Source organism: Melanotaenia boesemani, chromosome 14 (genome assembly GCF_017639745.1).
Source record: "Melanotaenia boesemani isolate fMelBoe1 chromosome 14, fMelBoe1.pri, whole genome shotgun sequence".
Lineage (NCBI taxonomy): Eukaryota > Metazoa > Chordata > Actinopteri > Atheriniformes > Melanotaeniidae > Melanotaenia > Melanotaenia boesemani.
In genome coordinates, this window is record NC_055695.1 from 7056234 (window position 1) to 7073185 (window position 16952).

The 16952-nt window shown below is 36.9% G+C and overlaps 1 protein-coding gene across 1 annotated transcript in view; it reads left to right on the forward strand.

Moving 5' to 3' along the window:
- Window positions 1–1432: 1432 nt before the first annotated feature.
- LOC121652535 (complement factor H-like) overlaps window positions 1433–16952 on the forward strand; it is a 126910-nt gene continuing 111390 nt past the window's right edge. Inside the window, exons 1-2 of the mRNA XM_042005333.1 lie at window positions 1433–1536; window positions 2197–2382. Coding sequence (XP_041861267.1) covers window positions 1467–1536; window positions 2197–2382 — 256 coding nt within the window. The 5' untranslated portion in view covers window positions 1433–1466. The remainder of the gene's footprint in view (window positions 1537–2196; window positions 2383–16952) is intronic.

Consider the following 16952-nt stretch of genomic DNA (forward strand, 5'->3'; position numbering starts at 1 on the left):
GACCAGGGCCAGAAACCCGGGCCCTCAGCAGCAGCCCCAGAGCACCCACCCAAGCTACCCCACCACGAAGATGACTCCAGCCCCACCCGAAGGGCAGCAGAGGAGAGCCCCAGCAAGAGCCCCCCATGGTCTTGGGGCACAGGTCCCAGTGGGCCAAGATCAGCAGTCGCAGTCCCCGCCAGGGACTGGTCACCCAGGGCAGCCCAAGCGAATTGCCCAGGGCCCCAGGAGCCCAGAGGCGGCCACCCCACCACCCAAAGGCAGAGGGCCCGCAACATGCCTAGGAGGACCAGGCCCCCCAAGACAGCCACCCGGCGCAGGCCAGCACACACCCCGGGAACCAGGGCGCCATCGACCCCCTCCCCCCACCTACTCCAATCTGCTCAAAAATGTGAGTTTAATAAAGTGTTCTCTAAAGTGTAACACCATTTTTTCATTTACTTTTAAAATTACAACTGGTTGCTGCCTTTTTCTCTACTTATTTACTTTTAATGAGATCCTCGGCTGACTTTCTGTCATGCAGTTTGTTTTACTTGTTAAATTGATTTCTGTGAATGATTACCAGAAAGGTACAAGATAACACAAATAAACATTTACAGGAAATCACTTCTTTTTTTCTTTTTTTTAACTAAATGATAAAGTTAAAGGGGTAGTGCACCCAAAAATGTGTTTTTTGGGCTGTAAACACCACAGAATTACTTAATTGTGGTAAAAACCACCTATACTGTTGATAAAATTAGTATTTTGTAGGTAAAAAATGGCTCATTACGCCCTTTACAGGGTAAAACCCGGTTATGTTTTGCGTGACAGAGAGAGGTTATCTATGTCACGAGAAAATATTAAAAACCCCACAGCCCCCTCCCTCCAGAAGCTGTTGACAGGCCAGTGTAACCTTGTTCATGTGTAGCTGAGGAGATTCTGGAGGGGAAAAGCTTTCCACCTCAAAGATCGCTCTGTGGCGTAGGTGCCACTTGCTTTGCATCCTGCCAGTGAGCTGAGCTACTGTCTGCCAATCATTTTGCCTGTGCATCCCGACCCGCCCACTCTCCGCTAGCTGAGGACACCTCCTACCCCAACCTTTGCAATTTCAGGCATTTTTCAAATTCGGCAGTGGGTGTAGTTATGCAAAAAGTAGGGGGTGAAGTTACACATTAACAAACATAATCAGGCATACAGTTATTTGCATTGACTATTTATTTCAATAAAGAGGCTAATGATTTCTCTACCAGTATTAAAATGACAATTTTGAATGTTTTGTCATGTGCTCAGTTTATCATATAAGGCATAGTAAACGGTCACTTCCTCATTTTATGCTGTGAGTTTAGGATTGGAGGCTGCACTTGTGTAATTATTGATCAATCTTCTCTCTCTCTCTTCTCCAGTGAAACCCACGACTCCCTCTGTATAAAACAGTGTCATTTTCTGGTGTCCTGATTTATTTGGTGGTTTAGAGTAATGAAGAGAAAATGCATGTGATATCTCAAAGTTGTGTCCTCTTTTTGTGGATGCATGTGCTGACCTCTAGAAAATGCAAAGGTAAGTCCCAGAAACATGGTTATTAATTGTTTTGTTGTTGTTTATTTAATTTATTGCTTGATTACCTGCCATTGATATAAACACATAAAATCATACAGAATCATTTTCTTTGTTGGAATCCCACAGATTACATTTGATGAATTCAAAACAAGTCCCCACATTGATACAAATTTTGAAACAACTGCTCTGGACTCCACATACCAGGGTGGAGTGAAAGTGCCCTACAAGATTGGTTACACTGGATTTTTCAGGATCCTGTTTCTTGACCAAGTGGCAACCTCTGGCAGTGAAATGTGAAGCCTATGCAGAAGTGCAAAAAATTGCAGTTCACCCCTCATCTGCTGGGGCTGGCTCCAAAACAGAACAAATCCCCATAGACTCCCATAATAAAAAGGCCAACTACACAGCAGAAAAAACATGTTTAAAGCCTGGTACAAAAATCCATTTTAGGATTAATAGGTTTAAGTTTATCTTCATGACAACTGTGAGGGGGGGTAATTTTTTTTCTAACTCATCCATTTGGATGTTATTTAATTTAATTCATGTTTTCAAATAGTATACACGTATTATCTGACAACATGCTAACCAGTGAATACATGTTATACCCTTTAAATGAACAAGTGTTGCAGTTATATTAATCTTTGTGTGTGATTTCAACAGCAATAAAATGTGATGCCCCGGCTAACATTGATCATGGTCGTGTGTCTGACAATCGTCAAGAGTACGAAGAAAATGAAGAGTTGAATTTTGTCTGTAATGAGGGATACACACCCAGGGACAGAAGACCTTCCAAATGCACACAATTTGGCGGACGCGCAGACTGGTCCCCCACACCTGAATGTAGAGGTAAATACAATCTGACTGATCCAATATGTTGATTGTGTAGCACTAAGCAGTGAAAACTGGGTCCTGAATATTGTGCTATAATCTGTCTTGTTACTACAAACTAACAAATTTACTTTGTTTCCCAAATAATCCAGAAATAAAGTGAGAACTAAGTCTGCCATCTGAGAGAAGTACATATAATCCTCCAAACAAAAATGTGTTTTCACCTGGTGAAACTGTAGAAGTCACATGTGGGGAGACTGACTGGGTTTTGAACCATCAAACTACCAAAGCGGTGATTACTTGTAAAGATGACGGAGAATGGACGAGCCGACCAGAATGCAGTGGTAAAAAAATTAATGTGAAGTTTGTCCCGAGAGAGATGATGCACTTATTTATTATTATTATTATTATTATTATTGTTATTATTATTATTATTATTATTATTTGTGCTTGAAGAATTCTTTATGATAATTACCAGCCTCATCTTGATTAATTTAGATTAACAAGATTTTATCTCATTTCAGAGTTTTTTTGCAATGACCCGACAAGGGAACAACAGGTGTATAACTGGTATGCCACTAGAGAACAAAAGAGATTACGTGGATATGTAAGATATAGCTGTAATTCTGGCTTTGAACCACGGGGCGCCACTTGGGCTCAGTGCACAAGAGATGGATGGACACCAAAACCACTTTGTGCAGGTAATGAGAATTTTACATTATTTTCCTCTAGTTGTGGTTTAATGTTTTTATTTTTATTACATTGACATATAAAAAAGGAGAGAACTTAATTTTTTTCTCTTAATGATTGAAATATTCTTTAAATGATTTCTGTTTATTATTATTATTATTATTATTATTATTTTGTTGTTGTTGTTTTTTGTTTTGTTTTTTTCCTTGATGGAGGGATTGAAGTAAAGCAGTAATTAGAAGTTTTTTCTTTCTTTTGCTGTTTGTTTTTCCTCCAGGGACAACGTGTTATAAACACATCATTGAAAATGCAAACATTATCCAGAATGACAAGTCTTCTTACAGAAACAGAGAGAGTGTCATGTACAGATGCTTGAATGGGGATCAAGAAACTTTCTCTCTTACTTGTCAGCAAGGACGTTGGAACGGGATTAGGACCTGTCCAGGTAGGAATGTACAACTGTTAGAGAATATCTGTGGTTATATGCACTGTTACTTTACATTAAGCATTATAGGAATTACAGTAAAGTACAACAGAAACAATAAGAATAGGAAAATTACAAGGAAAGAAACAGAATTAAAAGCATCTATGTCATTTAGGCCAGTGGTTCTCAAACTGGGGGGATATTGGGAAAATGGAAGAGATAACCTAATGTTTTCACTTTAGTCCACAATCTTGGTGGCAGCAATGCACCATTTAGTTTTTGCCAACCATCAAAAAACATCAAGCAGAAGAACCTCATGATCTTCAGGGATAATTTATTATAATCTGAACTTAACAAACTTAACTTGCATCATATTGCACCGACTCATATTATCTCTCTGAAATGTTGCTGCTAACGTGACTTAATTTTTAACCGAAACTGCTTTGCAAAAACAAATCATCCAAAGTCCCAAGTTTAAACCATGTTTTTTGTTCCTGAATCACAAATCCAGCTCCAAAAAAGAAAACCACAATAATACTGGAATACTGTTATTTAAATATCAAAAACACAACACAGTTATTTAACACCCATGTTTAAAGAAATCCACATGTGACCCAACTTCCCTGCAGACAACCCGTCAGTACACGCGTGTACACGGCACGTTGCAGGATTCTGGCTGAGTCAGACTAACAGGAGCTCATTTTTGCCAAAGTACCTGCACCAAACTGTTGTTTTTAGTACAGTGATAGGCAACCTGAGCAGATTCAACTTTATTTTTTTTACATAATTTATTTATTTGAATGTTCTTTTTAATTTTCTTTTTATGTAATTTGTCACCATTTTAGTGACATTTTGTCTCTATATTTGTTCATCAGTCATCATTGCTTCTGCTTTATATTCCTATTAAGATAGAAATCTACTTGAAAATGACAAGGATATGATGACAACTCAGAGATTTCTCTTTTTAATTCAATTTAACAGGACTAACTGGACACTGTGAATGTGTCCCTAAAAACAGGCTTCCCTGGTATTTCTGAAAACTGTTAATACAACATCCACATTGTTTCTTGCTCAGCAGCTCAAGTTGAGAGTGACCAGTAGTGTTGAGGAAATAATGAAAACTCTGCACCCAGTTGCAGGACAAAGCAATAAATAAAAAGAGATAAAACATTTTTAACAGCTGTTTTACATCAGTTTTGTTATGACAAACGATTCTGTCCTGCACACTCTCACAAAACCCAGAAAGAAGGACCTTTATTACATTATTTACATTACAGTCATTAGGCTTTTCTCCAAAGTGACTTATAGTGGTTAGACAATAGTGTTAAGGGTTTTGCCGAAGGACCCAACTGGAAGGTGTTAATATAACACCCCCCCTGTGGTATTTGAACCCTGGGCACCTGCCAACTGAACTACCCAGACACCTATTATTACCAGACTTTAGAAGAAAATACCTGTATGAGGCTGGCCAGTATGTAAGTGAAGTAGAACACGTAGACATAAAATCCCAGGGAGGGCAGAAGGGACGTTACGTAAAGCTGTCCCCACCCAAATACAAAAAATCATTGTAAATACAAATAATTATTTAAATATTGATATTATTATAAGAATTAAAAATGTAAAACAAGGTGTTTTTAATTGTTCAAAGAAGTCAGCATAAATAGTCGAAGAATTAGGGTGTTTCAAATAACGTACATAAAGTTGCTAGAGAGACATCCTGATTTTGAAATGTACATAAAAAATTTTAATTTGGGTTTGATGCCAGATTACTTATGTTTTTATAAGCTAAGATAATCTGAACATCTAAGATAAGATGAAATATCACCTCGACTTAGATGTTCAGATTGAATTTAAAAGAAATGAGATATCTGTCAAAGATTTTTTTTTTTTTGCTGGAAAACACCAAATAAGTAGAAAGAACCACAGTAAAATCAAGACATTGTTATAAAGATGTTCATAAGAAAGGAATGAAATGCTAAATGTTTCATTATGGTTACATTAGGCAAAGTCAAGTCAGCTGAGCACAGAGAGCCAGATTTAGTTTTTCATAGATAGACAGATGGATAAGATAGCATACAGGAGATAAATTGATAAATGGATGGTCAAACATTTTACTTATAGACTACAGTTACCATTTATAATTAAAATGTATGAGGGCTGTGCATTTTTAAGTTGCCATAGTTGTAATATCGTGTATTATTGTTTGTTGACACTACAATAAGTGTGTATTTTTGATGAGCAGTTTGATTTTATTGGATTATTCCAGAAGGTATTTCCTTTATACTTGTTGAACTTATCTTGAGCTTCAAGCTTTGGTGGACTTTAGTGGAAATTAGAGCAGGGTGCAAAGAAATTCTGTTAGATGTGGTTATTAAGGTGTATCATCATTATTTACATTCAGTTGCCACCAGATCAATTAAAAGTGGTTTATCCTTGATAGAAGTTAAAAAATAACCCTTCTTTTTCATGTTGTTTACAGGTGTCATAAATTGTAGAAAACCTGAAATTCAAAATGGATTTGCAGTTGGGCCATTCGATGACACTTTGTACTACGCCTGTGATAATAACTATAAGCCTTATTCCACAAAAGCCTGGTGGGATGTGGCCACATGTAAAGGCACAGATTGGATTGAAACTCCACGATGTATAGGTAATAATTTCTTCTCGTCTTACTGGTTTGACTGTCATAAGAATTAAAGGTGTTATCACCTGGTCTTTTCATGTACCCACTGTCCTCTAAGTGTCTAAATATTTGTTTGAAAACTTATTACAGAAAAATATCAAATATCTTGTTCTGACCCTTTGCTCATACCACATCTTTGTCTCGAGAGAGTTCACACAAGCTTTTGACTAATGTTAATGAGGTGCAGCTGGTTGGCTGCAGGGAGGCCAGAGTTGGGCTGGCCCAGTGTATGCGCAGTGTGTGAGACTCCAAAACATCAACAGCTTAGTGATTGCAAGCGAACCCGACCAAGCAGCAGCTTACGGAGTTCAGCCATTTATGTTTGAACCTGAGAGTGAAGATACCGAGACGGTAGAAGAAGCACGTTTACAGCACAATGTTTACAAAAATTGACGTGGCAGAGCACTTCACCCCACTTATAAAAAAGAAAACACGGAGTTCATTTTTACATTGGAGGGGGTTAAACTTTTGGGCTCGTCCCTTAGCATCAGCGTTAGCATTAGCATTAGCTGCGTCAGCAGTAAAGCATGACTTTGTTTCATTATATCATTCCACGCCTAAAGGATGACTTTAGGCATGAAAGAGGGGCTGGCTTATTTAAATAGCCTCCTGTGATGACGGAATTACAGGAGCAAATTAAAATCATGCATTTCCAGACGGAAAAACTCGGCCTTCTTCAAAAGAAAGGCTTTCAGGGAAGATAACACTTCGGTCCAACACCAATAAACATGTTTTAACTTGAGAAAGTGCAATTTCCTGGCAATCGTTCCTTTAAGTAAATTTGCCAATAAATCCTTCTAAAACGCATACTTCTTAAATAAAGATAAGGATGGAGATTTAAGAAATTTCAGGATTTTTCTATTAAGACATCGACCACAAAAAAAGAAAACATAATTGTCTGGTAAATGTTTTTGACTTTGTTCTTTTACATCTTTATCACTACCATTTATTTTCCTGAAAATTTTAAATTGATAAAATCCTTATTTACTGATCAGATTTTTTGTTTTAAATCTTGATGCCTAATAATTTATAATCTTGTCTTATAGAACAAAACACGTGTGGAAAACCTCCTGTGATTTCTAATGGGAAATTCACTGTCACTGCTAGAACTTTAAACATTGATTGTGATACTGGATACACCTCTCAGAATACCCGTGTGACCTGTGAAAATGGAGAATGGGATGTAACACAAGATTTACTCAAAATTATTTGTACACGTGAGTCACTTTTATTGTTATTCTAGTTTATCTATAGTTGTTCATTTAGACTGCCCTTTCACATTATACTGTTGATGTTTTCATGTCTTGCAGCCAGTCAAGGATCATGTGGCGTACCACCTAAAGTTGAGAATGCAGTTGTTAAGGGACCCTTTCCGAATAAATATCTATCTGGCTCTATAGTAACTTACAAATGCCGTGATGAGTATCAGATAAAAGGAGGAGATACAATTACCTGCAGACACGAGGAATGGGACAAGGTCACCTGTAGCTGTGAACGTAAGTTAATAAAAAAGCTTTGAGAAGGTGCATGTTGTTTTAACTGTCAGTCTTGAAAAATTGTACCATTTAATGTTTTAAGTTGTTGCTTTTCTTTTTCAGAACATACAGTGAAATAACCTATTTATTAAAACCTCAAAATCCAGCTTAAGTAATAAACAATGCTGCTAAAAGGTGATTTCAGCAAATCAAAACTTTCAAACAGCAACACAACCCTGCACACGAAAAAGTTAGGTTGATATAAAACTGATTTGTGGTTACCACATATGTTGAGTTCACATTAAAATAAAAATATGAGTTACAAGTTTAATGCTACCCATTTAAAATCTGATATGAGGATGTTTAGTTCAGATTATACTGTTATCTGGTTTTATGCTTACCTTAATTCTCCTAAATATGTTAATAATATTGATACTTATGTTGATATCAACATTGATCGATACTAGTGTGATAACATCAATACTTTAATACAAGGCTTGAAAACTATCAGAATCTTTTACATTTTATGTAAAAAGAAAATAAATTCTAAAATGCCATGATTTGGAAATTATTTAAAGTCTATTTTTAATTGAAACACTTAATAATAATTTAGTAGGACATTTCACAACTATCAGGTTTATTAGGAATGGATCAATAACATGATTAGACATGAAAAGAACATCCCAAGGAGGCTGAGTCTTTAAGTAAAGATGGGGTGTGTTATTCTGTGAAAGACTGGTCACATGGTTAAAATATTTAAGAAAACTGTCAGAAGACTGCAATAATTTTCTGGTTAAAGTTCTGGATGGTCATCATACAGTTCTGTATTTACCTGTTAAGACCTAAAACCCTTAAAGTGGCAAACATTGACCTTGTCAGGAAGCATCCTCATAAAACCAGGAGAATTTCTGAAATATGACAGAACTGTCACTGCCTAAAACATGGACTATTTCTAACTTTTTGTTGTAAAGTTTTTAATTTACCCGAGAGGGAATTAACAAAATTAAAATTCTTAAAAATTGAGAAGGAGAATCCAAAGTAGATGAAACAGCAAATCTTATATGTAGTCTAAGAAAATTCTTAATCCATCTAAACAGGATTAATGTGTAAGACAAACGGTTTATACAAAGCACAAAAGTTCATGTACATTATTATTTCTGTCATTTATTCAGATTTTTGTCATATTTCTTACTGACAAAAACACTCCTTGTTTTTATTCTCTTGCAGAACCCTGCACTGTCAGTCAAGATAACTTGAATGACAATAACATTGATTTCAAAACACCAGGATTAAATAAACTATATTCAGAACATGATGATCACATTACATTCAAATGTAAATATGGATTTCAACGTGTCGGTGATGTAGTAATGCGTCAGAGGTGTAATGATGGTGAGATGGCCCTGCCCACCTGCCAGAGACGTCAGTGACTTCAGCTTAATTAAAATGTGCAGCAAAACCAACAGCAAACATAATCTGATTCATTGCTGTGTGTGGTCATACTAATAAAATCATATGTGCTGAATCTTTTGTCTCTTCATGATTAATAAATAAAATTTCATAACACAACAAATGTTATTTGATAATAGCTTGAAAGGGGGATGACTAACAGAGGTATTTATACAAAAAATGTATTTATTAGAAGACAATAACAGATTTTTCTCAGCCACAACTCACACTGCTAACCGTTTTTACCTTTTTGGTTTGTTTTGTTTTTTTGTTGTTTTGTTTTTTTTTTTCTTTTTTTCTCTCTCTTTCTTCCTACAGTAATTTCAGAACACTAAAATTACTGCAGTATCATATACAGTACTGCATGACTTTAAATGGCAGTTTTACTTTAGGTCTGTTTATTTTGGGGCAGAATTGTTTTTCTTTTTCTACTGTTTTCAATTAAGATGTGATGACATGTATTTTTCCTGACGTTACTTAGAGCTTGAATTTACAATATTGTCATTTTCTGTTATTTGATTATGGATGGATGGACGGACAGACGAACGGACAGATAGCATTACATTCATCATTCATTTTAATATGAGCCAACTGTTACGACCCGACTCAGGGGTATGGAAGGGCGTAACAAAGAACACGGTGAGGACAGGTGGTGAGATAAAATGAAAGCACATTTATTTACAATTCCCGTGAAACAGTGAATGACAACCTGTAACACAAAGTAAAGATGAGCTGGGGTTAGCGGACCTGCAGAAAGAAACAAACCAAAACCTATACCAAACACTCACAGAGTGCAAACGAAGACACAACCACAACTCGGTGAGGAAACTATAACCAAACAAAAACAGCAGGCCCATAAACTAAAGTGACCGTCGTCACAACACAGTAAAACACTAACCTAGCCCAGCACCGAAACAAGCACACCAAAGTAAACTTAATCACACAACTAAACTCTTAAAGCACCCATAGTGGAAAAGGAGGTAGTCGAGACACACACACACACACACACCCGGTGCACAACATGAGCGGGAAAGCGGCCTGAGCCATTCTGGCTTCTCCCCCTCCAGACCTGGCTCGGCTGCAGCCTTTTCAGCCTGAGCTTCCCTGTAGGCTGCAGCCTGACTGGTCCAGAGGAGTGCCAGTCACACAGGGGCGGGGACAAAGACTCTGGCCTTAGCCACTCCGGGCAGCGCTCTGCAGCTCCTAATCAAAACACAAACGGCCACAGCTGTCTACGACAAGCAGGGGCCGTAACACCAACATACCATATTTAATATGCAGTAAGACTTCAGGTGGTGGAGTGGTTAGAGCTTTAAATTTCCTGCTGGATTTACCTCTGCAACGAACAACATCAGACCAGGTTGTGGCTGGAGTTGATGACCTCGGTCTGGCACCAACACTGTTCCAGTAGGAGAGATCAGTCTGACCGTACGGTTTGGGATCTTCCCCAGCTATTCCAGTGTCATTTGAACACATCAAAGGAAGTGTATCAGCCAGGTCTGTAGCAGGAGGCTCCACATTCGACATGCCTTCGTGTATGAAGATTTGTGTTATCCTCAAGAAAGTTGCTCACACTCAGTGCAGCTCACTGATACTGCAGGGTTAAGAGACATCATTCCACTAGTTCTCCGATGGCAATCAACTAGATTTATCAAAAAATATATTCGTTCCAGTGATTTGTAAGTGACCAGAAGTCCTTGTACCTAAATTTCTTGTTGGTAAAGATAAGAAAAAAAGAAGAAAAAATGCAAGCAGAAGGGAGAACAACGCCGGAAGCGTCCGCACGACAGCAGGAAGCTATAGATAGATAGATAGATAGATAGATAGATAGATAGATAGATAGATAGATAGATAGATAGACATATATTAACTCCTCCAGTTGATTTAGCAAAAAAAGTTCAACATTCAACATTAAGTCAGTTCAGTGAAGTTGAGTTTAGGTGTAACAAAGGGCAAAACATTGATTAAGCAAGATTGTGTGGGTGTTGTGCTGCTTTGATGACCCTGTTTTTTGGCAGTAAAAACTTTACCAAAACATTAACATTAAAATAAAATTAGTGAATAAAGGACAACTTCAAGAGGACTGTGTGATCTTAAGACAGTGTCACAGATGTAATGTATTATTGCAGTGATAGGTAGTAACACTGGATGTTTTTCAATTGAAACAATACTTCAGACTCCACTGACACAAAGGGTTTTCTCCTTCTTCAAATCAATTGCCCAACATACAGTCTTACTTTTTTTTGTTAAAATAGGGAAAATTTGTGGACATTAATCACAATGGCTCTAATGTTCAAAGCCTCAGCGACCCCCTGTGCTCTGCTCTATGGTATTTTTTTTCCATATAACTGGTTCTGTATAATTGTTTTCCATTACAAATTTGGTCTAACTCAGCATGTAAAAGAAAAAAAATGCAAAACACAGGAGACTGTCTGGATCTAGTCATATCTAAAGGTCTAAATATTTCCAAGGTTGTGGTGATGGTTGGATGTTGTTATCAGAACAGGTTATTAGAAAAACTGTTGTCTACATTGATGAAAATACTACTTCAATATTTATACAAGCTTTCGCTCCCTCACCCCACCTTCCCTTGGTTTCAGTTAATGAGTTTGTGGATCATTTCGATGGTAAAATTACAAGCATTAATGATGTCATTCCTTCCACCAAGGTGAAAGTGATCACTGCCAAAAAGAGAGCTCAATGTAGAAATGCCACGCTGGTAAGAGCTGAAAAACAAGAATGTCAAAAAGCTGAAAGTAGGTGGCAGAAAACAAAGTTGCAGGTTCACTATGTGATCTATAAAGAGAGACTGAAGATTTATAATCTGAAGCTGACAAATGCAAGACGGATTTAATATTCTCTTTCTGCTTTGCCCTGAGCAGTAAACAGTGGGTGTGACCCACATCATGACCTCAACTGGTTGTAGAGAGAACGTGCTAACAACAGAGCCCCACACTAGCAATGTAAACAATAACCCGAAACAAGCAGTAACTCCCCTAACTGATGTACCAACCACGACTGAAATCAGTGCTTGTTATTTTATTTCTTTTATTTCTTTTTAAAGTTTGAGAGCTTCTAACAAAATAATAATGCCCACAATTTTTGGCAAACAAAATTAGAATGGCTTAGCCTGTACTCTCTGAGTGCTTCTAGTTGTTATTGTTTTTACCTGCCCAGAAACTGCAGATGGAAAGTAGCTATTAAATTTGGTGCAAAGCATCTTCTCACTCAGTGTGACTGATGCAGTGAAGACACTGAAACACAATAAAAAGAAGGGAAAATAGGAAATAACCACAAGGGATTATGAGCATCTTTTTGTAAAATCAGTAAAATGTACAACAGTTACAAAACGTACAAATTATCCACTTCATTGTTCAGCAGAGCAACAATTTGCCACCAGCTGAACAGGTTGTCAGTTTTTTGGCCTGAAGCAAGAAACCGCCCACATACGCAATCTAACTATGAGATTAGCAGTTTCAGACCTCCGAAATGTTGGTTATGTGTGGATGAAACATGTAAATAATTAACAACTTTAGCAGAGTCACTTAAACCGTTAACAGGGCCTAAGTCGAACTTTAACCGTATTTGAATTTAATCTTGCATAAACATGTCAAGGACGCAGGCCGGTGCAGCAACTGTGTGTGCAAATATGTGTGTGTGTGTGTGTTTTTTCGGGGGGGGCGTGTCCATTTCTCTTGCTAAAAATTTAAGAGATAGGATTCTGTGTAACTCAGACGTGGAGAAAGTAACTTGACAGATTGTATCCCAGGAAGTTTTTTTTAACATTCAGAAATCTGAATTTTCATGATGAAACTACGTCTCCGTCTTTGGCTTTTTGTCCTGTGGCTGAATGTGAAGACGTCTTTACAACAAAATGGTATGGAAGTCACACGTGCATAGTTGTTACATTGCTGTGAGAAAACATGTCAAATATTGACTTTAAAATCATTTATTTTAAATTCCTGGGTTTATTGAATTAATTATTGTTAATTATTATATGTATAAACCAATTGTATATATGTTTATTACAGTCATTTCCTATGTTTGCAGTAAATGTAATTTTACAGCTGAACTGAGTTTTACTGCAAAAAATCTTAATTAAGAAAATGAACTGAACAAAATATTATGTTTACCAAACAAATCCACCAAATAAACACAAGTAAAACTAATATTGCTTTGCATTAAGTCATCTTTTTTTTTCTTTAGATCCCACATGTGAATTTGGCATTATACACAGTAATCTCTTTGTGGCTGGTTTACCACCTCAGAATCAGCCCATCACAGCTGGACATAAATTACGTTTTCTCTGCAGTGATGAGTACAAACTGAAAGGCTCAAAGGAAATCGAGTGTTTGCAAACTGGACAGTGGAATTCCCCATTCCCAACCTGCTCTGGTATGTTCAACAATGATAGGGGCTGAGTTCATTTAACATCCTTTCTTTTTTAGACTGCCTCTACATTTAGATTTTACATAAATTTTATTAACAAAAAGAAGTCGGTCTCTACACAACTGTGTTATCAGTGAGTGTTTTATCTCTCCATACTTGGTGGTCTATGAGTGTAGAAGTTATTACTGCTTAAAACTGTTTCCACTCTTGCTCTACTCATAGCCTTTAGATAATATTTTATCATCCAATTTAACTTTGCAAGATTAGAGGAATGCAGAAAGACAAAAATATTACTTTGCAAAATGCTTTTATTTCTCCCAGAAGAAGCAACCTTGGGTTGCATGGAGCTGTGCAGCATTTTCACTTCACAGCAGGAAGGTTCCTGGTTAAAATCTCAGCTGGTGCCATGCTAAAGAGAGTTTACCCTTTCTCTCTGTGCATGCATACGTTCTCTCAGGGTTCTGTGGCTTCTTCCTACAATTCAAACACATGCATGTTCAATTAATTGGTGACTCTAAATTTACCCCAAGAGTGATTGTGAGTGGGTGTCTGTGTCAGTGTGGGCCCTGTGATGAACTGGTCACATGTCCAGGGTGCACGTTGCCTCTATACTCTCTACAGTTATACGCTGCCTGATAACTGCTGGGATAGACTCCAGCCCCTCTGCAACTATGAATTGGATTAAGCAGGTACATGAGATGGAGGGATATTTTAAACAGATGTCATTTTCTTGTTGAGAGAAAATATTTCAAATCTCAAGACATCACTGGCATAGATTATTGAGTTTCATTAACAAATCAACAGAAAAATGGTACTGATTTGCACTATGTAATAAGTCAAAGTCTAACATTAAAGAAATGTTTAAAAATGTAAGTTTTATTTCATCCAAAGTGTGCTGAAGTCTTAAAGAAGACATTTCTGTATTTCTTTTTATTATATAATAAAAACAGTAATATTAATCTGTCCTTTAATAAACAATTATTGTAATGATATTTACAAATATGTGTGATATTGAAGGAGATAAAAAAAAATAGAGATTGGTTCTTCCAGTGTTTGAATATACTGATGTGCTGGCTGCTCTACAACTTTAAAAACAATGTGAATTTTTAAATGATGTTTATGACAATAAAAAAAGAAAGAATAAGTTGATAAAAGAATGAAAAAATATACAAACGTAAACAGAGATATTAATTTGAATACCTGTGTGTAAACTCAGTATAATTCTAGTCATGTCATTTATTAGCTGTCAAATAAGTGGAGTCTGAATCTACAATCCCAGTTAAAAGATAAATAAATTGATGCTAAACAACAACACTGGAGAATCAAAGACTGGACACTCACAACCCACGACTGAAGCTGCTGATTGCATTTTTATAATGGGTATCTAAACACACAAAGTTATTTTTAACCTTTAAAGAAAACGAAAAATCTGTTTGATCTGTTTTTATTTATTTTGTTTTTTGTTTTTTGTTTTAAAGATCCCACTTGTGAAGTTGGCGTGATGGACCCTCGTCTCTTTGTTTCTGGTTTGCCACTGCTGAATCAACCAATCCAACCTGGACATAAATTACGCTTCCAGTGCAATGAGGAGAGCGAGCTGAGAGGCTCGAGAGAAATTGAATGCTTGCGAACTGGACAGTGGAATTCCCCCGTCCCAACCTGCTCTGGTATGTTGACCTAAACTGGAGGTTACGTTGATTCAACATGATTTAGAGTGCCTTTCCATCAAACTTTTAGATCAACTTTATACACAGAAAAGTTCAAGCTCTACATAATCCATAACTTTGTTACCAGTTTGAGTGTACCCTCTCCATACTTGGTCTCTTCATTGTAGCGGGAAGATTACTGGTTAAAATAATTTCCACCTTTACTTTGCTCATAGCTGCTAACTATCTTCTCACCCAGTTCAGCTGTGCACTAATAGAGAAGAGGAACCATGGTAACGTAGCAAAATGCTTTTATTTCTCCCCAGAAGAATGTAAGATATTTAAAGAAAAGGGCAACAAGACTTTATTTTGCACTTTTAGATCAATCTAATGATCAACATGTTCTTAAAAGTGAGTTATTGTGTCATTTGGTCACTGGTCATTCATTCTTTGAGTCTTTGGGTCGTTTCCAGCTCAGACTTGTTTGTATCACACAATTCTCGTGAGTTGTAAGGGTCACATGAGTGAAGCTGAGAATGGTTTTGGAGATGTCTGGTGAGGGATGTAAAAGTTCCAATGTAGTCTGCTGAAAAGTAATGCCTGAAGGACCCGCTTCAGTTCAGTAACACCTGGCTAGTCTACATTTAGAGCGTATTCATGCTAGGGTTGTTTGGTCCACGTGAAATGAGCCCTGAGCCGTTGACAGTGTGAAAGCAAACAGACCAACCAGTAAAGAAGAGATGAAGAACGCATCGTAGCGCAATATGTTGGATATCTCGCTACCTCTATACTGCTCATACTTAACATATTCTGGTGAAAACTGTATTAGTTTTGGACACAAAAGTACAAACAGCAACACTAAGACTTCATAAGTTTATTGTTGCTCCATTGTTTAGTTTCTAGCCAAATTTCTTCTTCTTCCTTCAAGTAATTAATTTTCACTTGTCTTCTTGGATTTTATGAAATTGCAGAAAAACAAATAATTGTTGAAAGACCAGAAATGTGCACACTTCTGATGGATAAAAAGAAGAAAAAAATCTGTAATGAACAGTTTGTTTATTTGTTTGTTTTTGTTTGTTTGTTTTGTAATTCATTCTCAAGCAGCATTCATTTAGTCTTTATCCTTCCTGTTGTTGGTGTTTTATTCAAACATGCCTGTAACAGAGACAGAGAGAGCCGACATCTCGTTTTGAAAACAAAGTGTCGAGTGAAACTGGGGATTGACGTCTAAGATTTAGACTCTGGGTGGAAATGTGATAATTGGGACAACATAACATCTTGAGCTTTATTTTCCCTCTGATTACCCACATTTTTGTAGGTACTTCAAGTTGTTCAGGACCACCGGTCCTTGAATATGGAGAAAGCAGAAGTCATTTTTCACGTAACGAGAGAGTTGAATACACATTTAAGATCTCAAACTGTAGAAGTTAAAAAAAAATACATGATAATGTGATCAGTGGAACACAGTTACATCTTAAGTTGGATTTTCTTGTATCTTCTGTGTCATTCTCCTCATTTTAAAGGTTTACAAGGATGTTCAGATCCGCCATTCGTTGATAATGGAGACTACTTGGCAAGCAAAACTCAGTTTGCACATAAGGAGAGAGTTGAATTCAGATGTCAGCAATACCACACAATGGAGGGTGGACCATACAAAACATGCAAGGATGGTAACTGGACTGGAGAGATGAGATGTCTCAGTAAGTTGCAGTAAAAACATGTCTAATATTTCATTCTGGGAGAATTCTATGTTGGTAGAATTAATCTTTGTTCTCAATGCTCCATTTCACTTCTGTTTCAGAAAAATTATATTAGGAGTAAAAAACAACTCC